Source organism: Ictalurus punctatus, chromosome 3, assembly GCF_001660625.3.
Source record: "Ictalurus punctatus breed USDA103 chromosome 3, Coco_2.0, whole genome shotgun sequence".
NCBI classification, from domain to species: Eukaryota; Metazoa; Chordata; class Actinopteri; order Siluriformes; family Ictaluridae; genus Ictalurus; species Ictalurus punctatus.
In genome coordinates this window covers 23,126,146-23,145,870 of record NC_030418.2, presented here as the reverse complement: position 1 = coordinate 23,145,870, position 19,725 = coordinate 23,126,146, and the positions used below count along the sequence as shown (strand labels likewise).

Below are 19,725 nucleotides of genomic sequence, written 5' to 3'. Positions count from 1 at the left end.
AAAAATATAGCCTGGTCTGATAAATCTGGATTGCTGCTGAGGCACACAGATGGTAGGGTCAGAATGGTGCCCACAGCATGAATCCATGAACCAAACCTGTCTTGTGTCAACAGTCCAGGCTGATGGAGGTGGTGTAATCTTGTGAGGGAATGTTGTCTTGGCACATGTTGGGTTCATTAATACCAATCAATCATCGCTTGAATACCACAGACTATTAAAGTATTGTTGATGACCATGTGCATCCCTTCATGGATGCGATAGAATGAGAGATTTGTCGCATGAAAGTGCAACTGAAAAATCTGCAGGAATTGCTTGATGCAATCATGTCAACATGGACCAGAATCTCAAAGAAATGTTTCCAACATCTTGTGGAATCCATGCCATGAACATTTGAGGCTGTTTTGGGAGCAAAGGGATTCCCTACTCTTCTGTAAAGTGTTCGGTGAGTGTAGTTCATATATGAATGTATTTTGTCTATGCCAACCATGCACATGAGATAAACAGTCAGTAGCTATATGTCATGGTGTATGAACTGGTTTTGAAAGTTTAGCAAAAAAATTCCTTTTTGCTCTTGCTTCTGGTATTTCATTATAATTTTGTTTTGTTCTCAATTTTATATCCACAACCAAAAGACAGGATCATAAAGCAACCATTTTCATGATGAGGCAATGTAATTGAATTGTGCATCATCCTAAGGGCTTGAGGAATGAGATATGAAAACTGGTTGACATGCAATAATGATGGAGTAACACTGCTGATGTGCTGAATGACTTTGAAGGGGCCAGTGTACCTGCGGATGAGTTTCTGACCACCTCTGAAAGTTTGGTGGATAGACAGACTCTTACGTGCGTGTTGCTGATATGCATGCAAATTCTTTGTCTTTATGTCCAGATACCTGTGGCTTCCTCTAAAACCCTTTCACTTTTTTTGTAACCAATGGCAGGTGCATCCATGGGAGTGGTTTTCCAAAAGGAAACAGGAGTTTGGTAAACAAGCATGCACTGGTATGGTGTGAGTTGATTGGCAGAGTGACAAAAGGAGTTTTTGTCTCATGGGAGAAACGTGCACATTCTTCTCATCAATTGGCACAGAATATTTATTTGTTTGTTTGTTTATTTAGCACCTTTCTAACACCCAAAGTATGTACTGTAACACAGACAATATCAGTTTAAAAAGTAGTTCTTAGGTATCTTTCTATTTCTTGGTTCACTCTCTCAACTCAGCCATTGTCCTGAGAATGATAGTCAAATGAAAACGGACTAAGATTCCCATATTTTCCAGGAATGTTTACACCACTTGTGAAGTGAAGTGAGGCCCCCTGTCAGACACTGTGTCTTCGAGGATGTCGAAATACTGGTTAACATGCTCAGCGGTTTCAAAGGCCATTGGCAAGGCAGGGAGAGAAATAAGTCTTAGGGATTTCAATAATCTGTCCACAACCGCTAGAATATTTGTCATGCCTTGGGAGAAGGGCAGATTTGTAACAAAATCTAAGGCGAGGTGGAACCATGGCTATTGAGGAATCGGAGTGGCAAGTGTGCCAGCAGATAGACTCATAGGAACTTTGGATTGGACACAAAATAAGTATCATTTGATAAAGTGCTGAAGCATGGATTCTCACCAGTATGTAGTGAAAAGCAGCTGGTAGGTTTTGGTCACTCCAGGTTGAACAGTAGCTAGAGAAATATGTGCACAGGTGATGATGGTATCACAGAAGATGGAGGGTATAAATGTTTTATCACTATGCCAGGACTGTTTGATGATTTAGGGCCTGCATTATGCACATTGTAGTAAAAGACTTTTTGAATGAAGAGAATGCCATCTCTTCTCGTACTGTATGTTTCAGACAATTATTTTCTGTCCTCTTTTTCAAAAAGTCATGAGTATAGTGTCTGAGCTAAAGTTTCTAATACACTTCTGCCCAAGCCTAGAAATCTCTGAAGTTCTTTGATGTTTTGAGGCCAGTTAATGACTGCTTGGACTTTGGCATCATCCATGACAGCACCCTCCTTTCTTATAATGTTTTGAAGTTTGCCACTCAGGGTACACAGAACTTGCATTGTTCTGCTTTGATCTGCATGATTTTGCACAATTTGCACAAGCCTCTTTACAAAGTGGATGCACTCCTCAAGGTGATTGAAATACATCAAAAATGTCTTCAATGTAAGCAATTACAAACCAAGCCACTCACCAAAACAAATGACATTACTAAGTATTTGTAGTGCCAAGACATAATGCTAAAAGTAGCCTTCCACAAATTCTCATCACGCTATAGATACTATGTAGATCAAGTTTTGCCAAGGTGGTAGGAGAGCTTAATTTTTCTAAGACTGATGAGAAAATGGGTAATGGATGGTAGTGAATACAGGTACTTGATAGTAATCTTTTTTGAGGCCACAGAAATCAATATACAGATACAGGCCCTTTTTCTGCATCAACCCCACAGATGCAGGTGATGTGGAATTTGTGTGTATATAACCTTGGGCAAGGGCCTGAGATATATACTCTCACTTCTTTGCCATCAGGTGGATTTTGTTGATTATATCAACAAAATATTGATATAATTGTTTAATGGCACCTCCATTTGACCAGACAGTGGTTGCCACTCTAATGCTTCACTACTGTACCCTTAATCGGACTTAATTTCTTTGTGTTGAAGAGTACAGCAAACAAACCTTTACACTTACACAGATCTCTTTCATATTTGTTGGGTTGAGAAATGTGTAATTAATTGCTAGTGGCTGGCATAATGGGAGCAGAACCAGGAACTCCCCAGTTGCTGGAGTTGTTCAGTGAGGTTTCCTAGTGAGACATGAGAGGCAGGTTTGGTACTGTTGTCACCCAATAAACATATGAGTGGCAGTATCTTCCTATTATAAATAGCAGACAGATTGTTGCAGGTGAAGGTTCAGCTTTAATTAAAATCAGTCAAATTAGACAAACAAAATTGAGTAAGCAGTTATCAAAATGAGCGACATGATTTATGAGAAATATTTAAGATGTCTCGTGAATAGGCATAAACTAGCACAGATTGTGCAGCAGAGGTCAAACCAAGCAGACTAAGAATTGTCACAGGAAAATGCTAGAGCGAGATGTCTCAAAAACTGAATGAAAATACTGATTATTTAAAGGCAATGTAAGTGCTTGAGTACAGATGTGTCTCATAAGAAGTCTGGAGATCATGACAATGGCTATATTTGAGTTTGGTCTTTGACTGAGTCATGTCATGTGGGAAATGCCTTAGGACTGTGGGAGTTGGAGTTGTGAAGTTGAAAAATTCCTAATTTGACCAAATCCATTTGCAGACAACAAATCCATTTCCAGAGAACAACACTGTACAAGACTTATTTCTTATAACTGACCAATGTCAGTTGCAGTACAAAACTATAACAATTTCTGTTTCAGGTTCAGGATGACTGAGCTCACACACCTGTATTGTATTTCTGGCTGATCGTGCTGATGGCTCAATCTATATCTCACACATCTTCTCTTTCTTTCTCTGCTTTTCATGTATAGAGTTGTGTTAAGCCAAGTAATGGTTATTTGTTTATTTCATAAGTATTACAACTACTATGGCAGAATAGCACACAGAGCTTTTCAACTATTAGAACCAGTGGTCATAGTTGTAGAGACAAACTGCCTAAGCAGCTGCATTTATAATTGGATTCTGCTCAGTTCACAGAGGGCATCTACACTGTAGATTCTACAGCCTTTCTTGTTTCTGTGAAAGTGCGGGGGGGGGGGGGGGGGGGGGGGTTTACTGCAGCAGACTTGCACTCTGCTCTGCCCTCCTTCCCACCCTCCCTCCACCTCTCCCTCCACCTCTCCCTGTCAGGTTGGCTTTGTGCGGCTATCTGAATGATCCTGTTCGGCTCAGCCTGTGGATTGAATGAAGCCACGCCTGCTCTCCGCCAGCCACAAGCCCAGCTCAGCACACACGCACACACACGCACACACTCACAGAGAGAGTTACACATGTTTATATAATGCCTATGTCAGCACAGCATTGCCCCCACTGGCTGGAATGTAGAGTGCATTGTCTGGAGGCCCCTACATCTCTGCACTCCACCCTCTAAGGAACACGCTTAACTAGTGATGATACATCGCTGTATTGTTGTGTCACTTTTTGGACATTACGAACAAAACGCTTTCATACCTGAAAATTAAGCACATTCCAAAGACTCACTTGCTCACCTGCTAACTGCACACGTTCCAAGATAAATGTAAAGCTTCAAGTATGTTGAGAGTAGAGTTTGTACAGAAGTGTGTTTTGTCACACTATGTACTGGCTAGGTAATCCGCAAGTAAGAGTTTGCTCAAGTAAAATCAGACATATTACCAAGGTCATTTGTCATCACAGTAGCAGTAACAGATATGTAAAGACCTTCAGAGACAAAGATAACTTTACTCTGATATTTTAAAACAGCAGACCTAAATATTTCTTTAGACTCAAAGGTCTCACCTTGCACATAGTTGCAAATTCAATGAACGCTACTGGATGGATGAACACCATTCTTCCAAAAGCTATTCCCTCAGTTTTTGTTTTGATGCTTGGTGGTGGAGACGCTGTCTAACACATGAGTCAAAATCTCCCATAGGTGTTCACTTGCTGACTGTGAAGGCCATAGCAGATGATTTACACCATTTTTGTACTTATCAAACCAGTTGGTAAGCATTCATGCTCTGTGGATGGGGGCATTGTCATCCTGCAAGAGACCACTCCCAACAGAATTGAAATGTTTTATCATAGGGTGAAGGAGAATAGTCAAAATATCTTTTTATTGATTTGCAATGACCTTACCCTCTAAGGCAACAAGTTGGCCAGAACTTTGCCAGAAATAAATGCCCCCAGCGCATAACAGAGCCATCCGTTTTCCCTTTCATTTCAGTGCTGGATGTCAGGGCCAAAGGTCTCTAGAAGTTAATGATTATGAAGGACAAAATGGAGATTCCAAAGAACAGCTGAGATGAGGGTAAATCTGAACGGTTTGACTTGAGGCTATGAGACACATAATCTGTATTAGTACTTGTCTAGTAATGCCTTTAAGCTAATGTGGCACTAATGAATAAAGTGTCATCCATTTTATGTACTTTCATGAACACCACAGTCTACATGTATTAATAGACAGGTGCTCATGCCAGTTCTTTTATCCACACTAATAAAGTACAAATCAAATTTTGTTTTCACATCCATGCTATACATAAATGTCATAAAACAGAGGAAAATAATGGAGTCAGATGATCTTGACTATCTTAAACAAACTGTTTGCCTTTTGCATTTAGGTTATGTGAGTGAATGCACGTGATTGCATGTGTGCATGAACAGGTTCATGTGATTTCCACTGTACGAGTGTTGAGGGGAAAGACCCAGAGTGAGGAGCCAGAACAGGAAGTAAAAGGCAGACCACACACAGCTGCAGCATGGAAGCAGTGGGTGTGAGGAAGTGTGTGGGAGTGTGACATTAAAAAACACACAAACAAGGGACAGATCGAGATAAAGAGACAGGAGTATAAAAGATGAAGAATGTAAAACTATTAAATTATAAAATATGAGATCTGAGAGTCTATTTCATCCATATATACTCTGAAGAATTCAACATACTTTTAAACACAGCCCCATGTTTAATATTTTATTCAGTTTAGGCAACACAAAAGCCCTGTTTTTCACCAGACCCAGGCTGGTGGTTGACGGTTTGTGTCAGTTAAAGGGCTGGATGATGCTTGGTACAGACAGATGAGGTGTTCAGCAGGCCCAGGTGCACCCAGTTGGATCACTGTGTTCAGTGTGAACCCCTTTTGCAGACCTTTCCGCATGAGAGGGTGAGGAGAATGGAGCAGTGGGAGAGGAGCACTGTGTTACTGCAGCATTAACCTAATTACAGCCAGACTGTGCTAAATAAATACTTAAATTTGCATGCTCAAATACACTTATGCATGGACAGGGTCAGAATGTGGACTGAACTACACAGACAGATATTGCAATAACCTAAAGAGACCACACTGAATCTTTGCACCTTATATAAAATAGAACTCACTAATAAGGACCTTTAACAAGATTATCTAGAGACGATTAGCAAGTAATATGACATTAAGCATTACGTTTAAGTGGCCAGATGATTATATTACTAATGATCTAATGATCGAGTCCCTACAGAGGCCTAACTCATTAGACAGTTTTTTGGTTTATTGCACAAGCCTGCCCCCTAGTGTTTAAAATAATTATTACTTACAACCAATTTATTTCCAGATCCCAGCCCTGAAGTATGAAGCTAAATTGCATGCAATTGCATTATACAGTCAGTCAGTATGTGTGTGTGTGTGTGTGTGTGTGTGTGTGTGTGTGTGTGTGTGTGTGTGTGTGTGTGTGTGTGTGTGTGTGCAGGGACGTGCAGAGAATTCCTCAGAGGCAGGGGCTCAAAGGATCAAATTGTACTACTTTAACTACTTTACTAAATTTAATTAATTGATTAATTGAACTACATATGCTTATCACCCTGGCAGACATTGTAAACACACTGTACGTGCTCACAGTAATGATTATGAGAATGACACTACTAATATAACCTAATGGCATTTTATTTTCACATTTAAAAAATGAAAAAATTACAACAAAATGGCAACTTTTAGTGTAGAGATGAATCCAAAGAATATTGAAATGAAAATTTAAACATTTATATTTTATAAATATAAATATATTTTAAAAAGAAAATAAAATAATTAAAAAAACTACAGTATTACCATCCACAAAATGCAATGACAAACCCACTGTACTGTATGTCAATTACAGTAAAGGTCAGTAAAACTATTCATTTCACAATTAAATTGACATTTGGCAGCAGCACACTGACTTCTTTAAAACTGCAGCACTTCTTGATGAACTGGCTTTTTAGTCTCAAAGCTTGTCATTTTTTCCTTCTAAATTTCATTTTAAAAAGATAAATTGAGATTTTAATGATCTTATATCACAATTATTTTGTTTAGGCTATCACTTAAGTTACAGGACTAAATTGACCATATTAGCTAACAAGGGGCAAGTTACTAAATGTATATAGTAGAACTATATTCTCCATGTTGAAAAGTGGGTTAATTATTATTCTGTGCTGAGACTCTGCAGCTCATGCTGAAGGGAGCGCACGCTTTCAGTTTCTAGCATCTGGTGAATGTTCTCCAACTGAACTAAATGCTTTTTATTTATATAAAAAAGCAAAACGACAGTGGGGGCGGTGCTGTGGGGTAAGGGTAATCAGAACACCGTGTAACACCAACTACCAGCAAGCCTAACTCTTTTTAAACAAATGATGCCTTTTTTTTTTGCAACTATCTGTCTCATATTAGCTCACCTTTTTTCACCCATGTTTCACCCATTTATTTTTTATTTGTAACTTTTGTCCTACACTGGCACCTTGCATTTTGACAATTTATTTGTCATTTTTATTTATATGTTTTATTTATTTATTTTTGTAATTATTATTTTTTTAAAAATTCTATTATTATTATTATTATTATTATTATTATTATTATTATTATTATTATTATTATTATTAATAATAATAATTAAAAAAAAAAATTTCTCCTTTTTTATATATATTGATGCTTTGGCAATTTTTGGAAGACCATTTGGTTGGGTTGAGTTTGAACAGATTGCTGGGTTCATGGTCTGTTGTATGGGGTTGTTGGGCTTTCTTTAGGAACACACTGATTTGACAGTGATGAGATTAGGAGGTCTGTGGTCTGACAGTGAATGCACATAAGGATGAAGGGTTTATGTCTGTAATTGCATATTCAACTACACAAAAATAATGATATCTTGATTGTTAATGTTTTTCAGGAACTTTATTTTAAGAGTCTTGGCCCCTAAGGTTATGGAGTAGAGGCTTTGTATATTCCAGGAACTGATACTGAAGGAAGCCATTGTGATATAGAGTGAGATGTTTGAGGAATTCCAGTTATCCCAGTATCCTACAGATGAGATAGTAGATGTTTCACTTCAGTGATGTCTGGGAGATCTGTGTGCTTTCATAACCTCAGCATGCGTAGGCTGCTGTGGGAATGAGATGGGCAGTGTTGTGGTATCAGGTGCCTGCTGTTGTAGGATGTGTGGCTCCATGTCTGTAGTTTGGCTCGAGCTGGGCTGGAAGATGCTTGGTTGGGCTTTGGTGTGTCGTAGTCTGGTCGTTTGCTCCCTTCTGACTGGGGTGTTTCTAACATGTGTTCCCCTTAGGGAAGGTGCATGTTGGTGATGGCTGATTGACTTCTTACAGTGTTATTATGAGGGTGCATGTAGAGGGTTTCTGTGACATGTGGCATCTTTTAGGTCTTTCGCAAAGATTCTCATACTCTCCTGACTCAGGTACACGTGGTCGTATAGGTCATCAGCTGTTAGATTTGGATGGTAAGCAACATTGATGGACATAAGACTGGAGCATGCAGTGGTGATTCTCAGGTTGATGGTGTAAATGAAGTTAGCAGGGTAGTCCCTCCTGAACAGCAGAGTGGAGATGGTGATGTTGGTTCCTGTGTGGATGATGATGTTCTGCGGGTTGTTCAGAGTGGACTGGCAGAGGAACTGGAGTGTACTTTTGGTTGTACGGCACCAGAATTTGCCAATCCTGTGTGTGGGGAAAAGCTTTCTGTGGTGTAAAAACTTGCCATTTGAGTCTATTAAAATGGCTGTTTTGGGGGATGTGTCTTCCAAGAGTGTTGTTAGGTGTGATGGCACATTTGAGGGTTGTCAGCTTGAGGGGTCTGTGTGCAGCTGACTGTGTGACAGTGCTGCTTCTGGTCTCCTGGCCATTCTCTAAAGCCCGGTTCACGCTGCATGGACAGATGTCGACCAACGCCAACAAACACGCTTGTCAGATTTTGTTGGATCAGTGTGTTAACCCTGTCAGTGTCTGTTAGAGTTTGTCGGCGTTTGTTTTCACTGACTGAACATGTTCAATCGGCATATGTCGTTTAATGTCTGAACAGTGTGGTATGATTTTCAAACAAACTCTGATGTAATCTGACCTGGGCACAAACTGTTGCCATGACAATGAGGCAAGTGTCCCTGCTTTCATTTCCCTGGAAACGAAAGTCTGTGTGCTAGGTGCTAGGCACACATACTTCTAAAAATACTGTTTCCATGTATTTTACTTAAAAATGTGAAAATTGGACAAAAAAGTTGGATTTATCATAAAACTTGCCTCATGTGTTATCACAGTTTATAGGACTCAAAGCTGATAAAATATAAAACATTTTGGCTATCTAATACGAGACCAGGCTAATTTGGTGTCACTAGCCAAGGGGAGGCACAACTAAGCTATTACTGTATGGGTTTAGCTGCTACAGTGCCATGCAAATTATGTTAGCTGTCCTTCTGCTCATATCATCTTCACATAAACTGGAACTCATATAGACATTTACACACATTGTTTTCCTGTTCAGCATCAGAGGATGTCACTGTTTCAACCCTGTAAAATATCCATTTCTCCTCACACTGACTGTGTGAGCTAGCATTTGGCAGAATTGAGAGCTGTCAGCTAATAAGACACACGTATTTCCACATACTCTGTCTGCAGTTCTCTTTATAAATGTAAGTAAATGACTTGTCTCTCACATCGCAACAACCAAAGCTTCATCCACAACCTCTTTCATTTCACTCTTCCTCTTTTCAGGTGAAGAACAACACGTAAAGACACTAGTAATTGTAAATATTTTGATCATCCATTTTTACACCAGTCTGTCAGTAGAAAAATGTTTTTTGTTGATTTCTGTTGGGGAAGTGTGAACATGACAGTCCTAAATGAACAATGTTCATATGGGTGTGTGGAGCTTTCAGTCCTTCAAAGTCTCTCTCAAACTGTTCAAGACTATCCTCTGAGCCATGGATAATTATAGTTCCATTGTGATACAGATTAATAGTTAATTTTGGTGTAGTGTCCAGGTACAGTTATTTTTAGGTCTTTAATTGTTGAGCAGATCTTGCTCAGTGCCAGACATTTGGTGTTCTGTAAAGAAGAGTAGGTCTGCTTCTATTATTATTATTTTTTCCTCATTTGTGTGCATGAAGACTACTCTGAGAGTTTCTGGAAATTCTCTGATTAGTTTGGTTTTGAAACGTTTTCTTGCAGTTTCGCTCGTCACATTGTCAGGGTAGCCTATGTAATGGTTAGGCTGCTGAGGTTCCATTCCTCTTCTGAAGAACGTTTATCCATTGTCAGTTGATTGCTTTGTTCGCTCTCTCTCTCTCTCTCTCTCTCTCTCTCTCTCTCTCTCTCTCTCTCTCTCTCTCTCTCTCTATCTCTCGTACGTCCATGGGAATTGATTTATGACCATTTTAACAACACCTACGTTATCACGGTGATTTTTAGTATTACTTTAGTAGGCTATTTTAAAACCTATAATTATAAATCAGAGCCCCTTTGGGAAATCAGGATAATTGCACAGAGGGCTGTGAATCCTTTACAGATCCCAAGCCGCATACTAGCATAGTATATAGTAGCCTAATGTAGCCAGTAGTGCCATAGACTGCTATTTTGACATAACCCAGCCTACTATTTAGTAGCCTAGGCTACGTAGCAAGCTATGTGATTTGGGACGTAGCCAAGATTGGACGTAGACACTGGATTAGGCTCCGTCCCTACTCTTACACACGTCAGCATAATTTCCCTCAGCGGTGTGGGGAATGAGATTCGAGCTTTTGTGTCTTGTCTCTCGTTATGCGTCTCACATCAGATGAGTCCCAGTGATCTTGGGGCTGCTGTAACACTCCGCTGTGAGAAAGGCGCGCGCCGCTCTCAGATTCCTGCGCTACTATAAGCATCCTATGGTCTTCTGCACAAGATGGCGGAGCCGAGCACAGAAAAAGACGCGATAGTGAGTATACCGAAGCATATTAAAACCTTCCTGCGCTATATTTCACTGTAATTGCATGAACCTGATATGAATGTTTCATATACAGCATGAATTACAGGTTGGAAATCCGGTGGACACCAAGCGCGTGCTATCGGATGTAGTATCAGTGTAGCGTTCAGCTGAGTAACATGAGCCTGCAATCACAGACTAATTGAATATTTAGGGCGATGTTAATTAAATTCCTCAACGCTGAAGCATAAAACAAGATTTGTACCGGGTATTGGTATACTGATTACGTCTATAGCTATGTCTGTAAACGAGAGGTAGGTTTTGAGAAATATCTGTAAGGTGTGTGTTTTTTGCATTGTTCTTGCCCACATGTTCTAAACATAATATAGATGACAAATTGCAGTGAATAGGCATTTTTGCAGGTTTTGTTCTTAAAAACTGCTCTCTCTTTTCTATCTTGGATAAAACTGAAGACAACCGAAGATGATCATCTTAACAATTCATTAGGAGATGCTGGCTTGATCTCCCCTGACAAAGAGGATATCTCACGAATCCTGGTGAAGTAACCTTGTACAGTATATTATAGCAAAAGATAAAAGCCATGTAATAGGCTATTGCTCATGCATAGGCCAGTCTTTGACTAATCTCTCTTTATTTTAATCTCACAGACAGTGCCGTTCAAAGGCCGGATCAGAGGAGGGATGAGGCCTGGTAAGAAAATTATAGTCATGGGCATCGTGGATACAGAGCCAGACAGGTAGTGATGATAATATGATCACTGTCTTTACATCTTTGTCATCTCCATTTGGTCATAGAATTTAGTATTGTAAAAAACATAGTTATTACCTTCTTGTTCAGAAAGTGCTTTCTTTAGAGCCTTTTTGTCATGAGTGAAATTTTCAGTTTATTCTCCCCTTGCTACTAGTTCACTGGTGGATCAATGGTATTAGAACCACAATGTCATGTTAGTTTATGGATGTCTAGTTAATTTGTGAATTGTACTATATCATTTATCACCATGGCAATATTGGCCTTTGAAAACGCTCACAGTTTTGCAAATGGCTTGCTGATTATTCACTGAAATTTTATTATGCACTGGGAGCATCCTAATCTTAAACAAGGGGAGGTGTTTCTGAGGGTGTTTTGATCATTGATTTCATAACATCAAAATAATGTAGATCAGTCTTTAACCATATACAGCAAAGTATTTGAACATTCTATAATATGAATTCTTAATATAGTATTTTGTCCATATCCTGGAACCTGTGCATGGGCATGTTCTGGACTTTGTGTGTAAGCTTGCTAATGGCTGTTTACCTACTCTGACAGAGAGAGATTTTAAAGCAGTTACAGCTTGTGGGTGTGTCACTGAAAGACACCCTAAGCAAATCTATTTTCATTTTGGCCCTACCAATAAGCTGCACTCCCATTTTTGAATTTTTGTATGAGTAAGTGGAGCCAAGGCTGGCCAAATCAAAGTATGTGTCTTTTTGAAAATTGCCAGTAACTGAAAAATGCAGACATCCTTATTTTGACATGCTATTGGTTATCATAGACTTTAAACACAAGTATTTTGGATTTTTCCTCTCGTGTTCTCCTTCAGTAATGGCTCATTGATTTGATTTGAGTTTGTTTCTTTAAGTATCATTGGCGGTCTTTATGGTATATACTAATTACACTGGACATGTCAAAGCTGCATTTTATAACCAATGTCCTATTGGTCATCTATCTTGTTTCTCTTGTTAAATGGCTTTTTTATGTTCAGCTTTGACATCAGTCTAACCTGTAACTGCAACACAGAGAAGGATGAGGAAGAGGTTACAGATGTGGCCCTGAAACTTAGTGCCCGATTTGCTGAACGGCAGTTCTTGCGGAATGCAAGGGTTTCTGGGAAGTGGAGTGAAGAAGAGGCAACCATTCCATACTTCCCCTTCATCCAGGACCAGCCGTTCAGGGTAATTATCAGACTTTAATTTGTAGTGTGTCTCTAGGCATTACCAGTGTTTCATTTAATGGAAGAATATATTACGAATAAAATAATTATTAGCAGAGAAGTGTTAGATAAGGGTTTGAGATGCTGGCAAGTTAAAATCAAACTAAAATGTTTATATGTGGGTAAATGATAGTCTCTGCACCTAGCATCATGTGGCCTGTTTTCTGGCACATATTCTAAGAGCCAGAAAAGATGATTCTATGTACTGTTGACGCTGTGGCAAGATGTGAAGGAACAAAAATTTATCCTTAATTCTGTTGAGAGTTTGCACCACTTGCTTACACACAGCCTATTACAAACTACTGCATGCCCTTTTGGAATGCCATAGAGGGCAATAAAGTGTGTTTCACAGAAACACAATTTTTATCAAATGGAATTTTTGATTGGACTAACTACAGCCCCTCTAAACAAAAATGGTTACAGAAGCTGAAAAGTCCAAATTGTAGATTGTGCAACTGTGCATGGCAGTGAGCTGTACAGCAGATGGATGTAAAGAAGGTTGAGATAATGAGGTTGGTGAAAGGGGATGGAGGAAACAGGTCACTCTACTTCCAGATCAATCAGTAATCCAATACAAAGCTGAGATAAGCATGCAAATCTGGACAAGTGCTTCCTTTCAACGTACTGAACCTACAATGTGTAATTCAGTGACACTTGCTTTCACTGTTCCACTACTTCCCCTTTCTCTCTGATTACATGTTCTTTCTATATGTTTACTCCTATCCCTGCAGATTGAGATCCATTGTGAACACCAGCGCTTTAGGATCTTTGTTGATGGACATCAGCTGTTTGACTTTTATCACAAAGTGAAGTCTTTGCTGACCATTGATATGATCAGGATAGATGGAAGTCTGCAGATCACCAAACTAGGTTAATCCAGCACACCGGAGCATGTTACAGAGAGGACTTGACAGGTGACCAAACCTACCATTGTCTGGTTTTATCTTTGAAGGCCTGAGAGGTTCTGCTCCATCAAACACAAAATGACTACCTACATTCCTTCATTCTGTTCCTTTCTTATTTTCTCCCATTTTCAAGCTGCACATCTTTATAGGTTGAGATGTACTATGTGAATCTTTGCAGTGTCGGCTATGTCTCTCTTTAGGTGTGTATTGAAGAAAAAAAAAATACTCTGGATATAACTGAAGTCAGAAGTTTACATACATCTTAGCCACATACACTTAAACTCAGTTTTTCCACAATTTCTGACATTTAACCATAGAAAACATTCCTTGTATTAGGTCAGTTAGGACCACTACTTTTATTTTAAGAATGTGAAATGTCAGAATAATAGTAGAGAGAATGGTTTATTTCAGCTTTTATTTTATTTTTTATCACATTCCAAGTGGGGTCAGAAGTTTACATACACTTTTTTTTTAGAATTTCATTTTTAGCATTGCCTTTAAATTGTTTAATTTGGGTCAGATTTTTTGGGTAGCCTTCCACAAGCTTCTCACAATAAGTTGCTGAAATTTTGTATCATTCCTACAAACTGAGTCAGGCTTGTAGGATTCCTTGCAGGCCCACGCCTTTTCATTTTGCCCACAAATTATTTATCAGATTGAGGTCAGGACTTTGTGGTGGCCACTTCAATATCTTGACTTTGTTGTCCTTAAGCCATTTTGCCACAACTTTGGAGGTATGCTTGGGGTCATTGTCCATTTGGAAGACCCATTTGTTACTTAGCTTTAACTTCCTGGCTTATGTCTTGAGATGTATTGAGAGAATTTTACTTCCTTATAATGCTATCTATTTTCTGAAGTTCACCAGTCCCTCCTGCAGCAAAACACCCCCACAACATGATGCTGCCATCTCCATGCTTCATGGTTGGGATGGTGATCATCAGCTTGCAAGCCTCATCCTTTTCCCTCCAAACATATGTGGTCATTATGACCAAGCAGTTCAAGTTTTGATTCATTAGACCAGAGGATATTTTTCAAAAAGTAAGATCTTTGTCTCCAAACTGTAGTCTGGCTTTTTTATGGTGGTTTTGGAGCACTGACTTCTTCCTTGCTGAGCAGCCTTTTAGGTTATGTCGATATAGGACTAATTTTACTGTGTATATAGATACTGCTATATAGTCTAGCTGTGAACTCCAGCAATTCGCAAGGTCCTTCGCTGTTGTTCTGGGATTGATTTTCCACCAAACTACGTTTATTTCTAGGAGATAGAATGTGTCTCTTCCTGAGCGGTATGGTTGCTGTGTGGTCCCATGGTGTTTATACTTGTGTACTATTGTTTGTACAGATGAACATGGTACCTTCAGGCATTAGGAAATTGCTCCCAAGGATAAACTAGACTTGTGGAAGTGCACAATTTTTACTCTGAGGTCTTGGCTGATTTCTTTTGATTTTCCTATGATGTCAAGCAAAAAGGCACTTTTCTTGAAGGTAGGCCTTAAAATACATCCACAGGTACACCTCCAATTGACTCCATCATTTTCTGGAATTTTCCAAGCTGTTTAAGTTAACTTTGCCTTTAGTGCAGATAAACTTCTGACCCACTGAAATTGTGACGTAGTCGATTAAAAGTGAAACAATCTGTCTGTAAACAATTGTTTAAAAAAATAATTCTCATGCACAAAGTAGATGACTTGGCAAAACTACAGTTTCCTGATGTGAAGTCTGTGGCATGGTTAAAAAATGAGTTTTAATAACTTCAACCTAAGTGTATGTAAATTTCTGACTTCAACTTTATACACACACACATGCAGGGGTAAACGTGAACAGAGTTAATGCAAATTACAACAGCCAAAGGCCAAATATGCTTTCATGTATTACCTGTCTCAGTGATTACAGATTTAATAACGGAGAACAATGATTATAGAAGCATTTACGATTGACAATATGAACAACTGCTGTTTATTGCAACCATTCTTTTTTTCTGGGATCAGTATCTTGCACTGGCTTAATGTAGAATGTAGTGCATTGTGGAATAGTTAGGTGTTTTATTACTAACATTGGAAATAGCAGAGTAATTGGTTTACAATTCCACTCTAATTTGTCGTCGTTCAAAACCCCCCCATGTGTTGTACATTTAATCTTGAAAAAATTCACCTGATGTTTACATCCTCTCTTATTTGATCTTAGGGACAATAATAATGATGATGATGATGATTGATGATGATTGTATTTAAATAAATTCTTCTTGGAATGTAACATGATCCATGCTGACAACTTGGCTAATAGGGAGGAAGATAAAAATGAAGCAGGCTCAGTTTATCAATTTTCTTGACTAACATGAGTACCTAAATCCTTGTGTCATTCCTTACAAAGCTACTGCCTGGATTTTATGGCCAAGGGATGGTCTTCTCTTGTGTGTCCTATATTTGTCTTATATTCAAGATGTCTGGGATTTCCTGCCTCTCCCTAGACCTTTTATTACAACATTGATTTTTCCCCCCAGATGGAAGGGCATATGTTCACACAACTGTTTCCTTATTACCTTGCACCTGTTTACATATAGTTGGAACATGAAGCTTATGTTGATTACTTTATAGCACCATATAATGGATGCATTTGTAAGTCATTAATTACAACTCATAACCCCGAGCACTCTTAGTCTCATGTCTTGCTATGCAGAAGTGCAAAAGGACAGTATTTGTGTCTCTTTCCAGGTCTTTGCGAGTATAAAGGTTGATGTCTTAATTATACTTTCTGTACTACTCAAGTCTTTCATTAAGCATTTTAACTAGGCTCTGTTACGTCTTTTATTTAAGTGGCCAGAAGAACGTGAAATACCCACATGACTAGAGTAAAAGATGTAATAATTAAGCTCATTAAGCGCTGATGAACCTTTCTTCACATTCTTGAAAACCACTGGCACTCTGAACTAAATGAATTTCAACAGCAGAGAACAGAAAAAGCACCAGACTCTGAGATCTCACAAACCAGAGAACATGATACAGCCATTATCCAACTGCACTCACATTGATTGTATCCACTTGAAATATTATATTTTTAGTTTTATTCGCAGGTTTTACCCTGCAGGTGCTTAAAACTCTACATATTAAATCAAAGATGCTGTTTTAAAAAGTAATGTAGCATTTAATTGTTGCTCTGATTTTATTTTAGACACCTTAAAGAGAAAATTTTGCAGAGCTACCAGTCATTTAGCAATATGAGAACATTGTTCAGGCCACACTTTAGACTTTCTTTTTAATAGCCATTAAAATATCGCTCTTCCAGAAGCAGATTCTGATATGAAACTGCAGCACTGAAGATCGACATGTTGTCTCTTTCATTTGGAAACTTAGGGTTGTTGTTCCACATTGTTTTCCGGACTGTCTTTAGAGATGTCAATGTAGCCAGACCCAAGTACTCTTCCTCTGAAAGTATGGATGAATTTTAGATGCTGACATGCTTGGTGTCTTATAGAAGGCATGTATATGTAGTTAACTTATAGAAGTAAATTTGATTGCATTATTTATTTGATTGAGTCTAATGCAGGGGATTCCATTATCGATTGAATATCTCAAATGTCTGTGGAACAACTGATGGTCAGGAAAGGATTGATTTATTTATTTATTTATTTATTATTATTATTATTATTATTATTATTATTATTATTATTATTATTATTTTAAAAATCAAGATTTCTAAAGCTAACACCATGCTCCTAAAATGTATTGTGGCTGTAATTGTTGTTTATGTTGAGTTTCCATCTGGTGCTGTTTAATTTTTTTGCTTGAACAACTCTTTAGAGCAAAGGGGAGGGAGCAAGCTGACCTGAGAACCCAGATTAACAAGCATTTACTCTAGTCACTGCAACTGGCCCTCTTTCCCCCCATTCATCAAAAATTTGAATCTAATGCTAAAAGTTAGGCTCCTCATGATCCTGATTAGTCTCTAGGGTGTACAGATGGATGTACTCTGTGCTTCATGCTATACTGTTTTTCAACTGTAATATAAAAACCTCTTTGACCAGATTGAAATGGATTTGAATTGGATGGCACTGTCACAGGCTGTTCACTATTATGTTTACAAATTTGGATGTATATTATTTTGATCAGGGTTTTATTTTCTATGTAATGTCATTAAAAGAGTGATTATGTGTGAGATATTTAGTCCAACTGTTCCTACCTTATGCCATTATACTTTAATTTCATAGGTTTAACATTACATAGCATGATATGTATGTTTTTTATTTTTTATTTATTTTTATTTATCTGAGAATTTGTGTGGCATTTCATTACTGTGATGGAGTCTAAAGTATACGTTGTTTGATTTGGGGATTATTTCACATGTATTTACACAGTGGCCTATTACATGGAGATAGCTGGTGGGGTCAGTCGTGTTATTTGTGGTTGTATAATCAATTGAAAGGGTTAATCAAATATCAGAAGTGTATACATTGGCTCTTTTCTGTTTCTGTAGTTGCATTTTTATTTAAAGATGTGCCTGTGGAATAATGGCTTTGGCATTTGGAATACAACATTTTATTCACTGATTGAATATCTTTAGCACTTTCCAAACTGAGCTTAGAATGTGTGAGAGATTACTCTAAACTTCTGTAATGTAAAAGCATTTTTATAATATTTGAGCGGCTATTGTTAGAATATCAAATAAAACCACACCAAACACCTGACTAAGCAATACATATTTGCCCTTTCCTGATATTTACTACAAAATAAACATTTCAATGACTGAAATACTGCTTTATTTGGTCTATTTATGCTTATTGACTACGTTTACATGGACAGCAGTAATCTAATTATTGACCTTACTCTGAGTAAGATAATAATGTGATTAAGGTGTTTACATGAGTCGCTTTTAAAATACTATATGTTCCCATTTTACATGTTATAGTACATAATTAGATTAACAGCCCGTGTCATTACGTCACCGCGCCACGCCGTCCGACGTCACTCTAGAATTTCACGTATCAACATACAGTTCATCTTCGTTATGGTACCGTATACAATTTTAGGTGTTTTTATTTAATTTTTTTACAAACACTTTAAGTGCAGTTAATTATTTGTCATGCTGTACGTGCTAATATACAACTGCTTGAAGCCGTGGGCTGCGTCTCAAACCGTGTACTTGCCGTCTATATACAGTGAGGGAAAGAAGTATTTGATCCCCTGCTGATTTTGTATGTTTGCCCACTGACAAAGAAATGATCAGTCTATAATTTTAATGGTAGGTTTATTTGAACAGTGAGAGACAGAATAACAACAAGAAAATCCAGAAAAAACACGTCAAAAATATTATAAATTGATTTGCATTTTAATGAGGGGAAATAAGTATTTGACCCCCTCTCAATGGGAAAGATTTCTGGCTCCCAGGTGTCTTTTATACAGGTAACGAACTGAGATTAGGAACACACTCTTAAAAGGAGTGCTCCTAATCTCAGCTTGTTAACTGTATAAAAGACACCTGTCCGCAGAAGCAATCAATCAGATTCCAAACTCTCCACCATGGCCAAGACCAAAGAGCTCTCCAAGGATGTCACGGACAAGATTGTAGACCTACACAAGTCTGGAATGGGCTACAAGACCATTGCCAAGCAGCTTGGTGAGAAGGTGACAACAGTTTGTGCGATTATTCGCAAATGGAAGAAACACAAAAGAACTGTCAATCTCCCTCAGCCTGGGGCTCCATGCAAGATCTCACCTCGTGGAGTTGCAATGATCATGAGAACACTGAGGAATCAGCCCAGAACTACACGAGAGGATCTTGTCAATGATCTCAAGGCAGCTGGGACCATAGTCACCAAGAAAACAATTGGTAACACACTATGCCATGAAGGACTGAAATCCTGCAGCACCCGCAAGGTCCCCCTGCTCAAGAAAGCACATATACATGCCTGTCTGAAGTTTGCCAATGAACATCTGAATGATTCAGAGGACAACTGGGTGAAAGTGTTGTGGTCAGATGAGACCAAAA

At 38.5% G+C, this 19,725-nt stretch overlaps 1 protein-coding gene across 1 annotated transcript; it reads left to right on the top strand.

The window, feature by feature from the left end:
• Positions 1-10,520: 10,520 nt before the first annotated feature.
• lgalslb (lectin, galactoside-binding-like b) lies at positions 10,521-17,804 on the top strand. Its single transcript, XM_017464446.3, has 5 exons — positions 10,521-10,857; positions 11,319-11,402; positions 11,514-11,602; positions 12,611-12,800; positions 13,570-17,804. Exons 1-5 carry the CDS (start codon positions 10,825-10,827, stop codon positions 13,711-13,713), a joined length of 540 nt encoding a protein of 179 aa, XP_017319935.1. The 5' UTR covers positions 10,521-10,824; the 3' UTR covers positions 13,714-17,804.
• Positions 17,805-19,725: the final 1,921 nt, after the last annotated feature.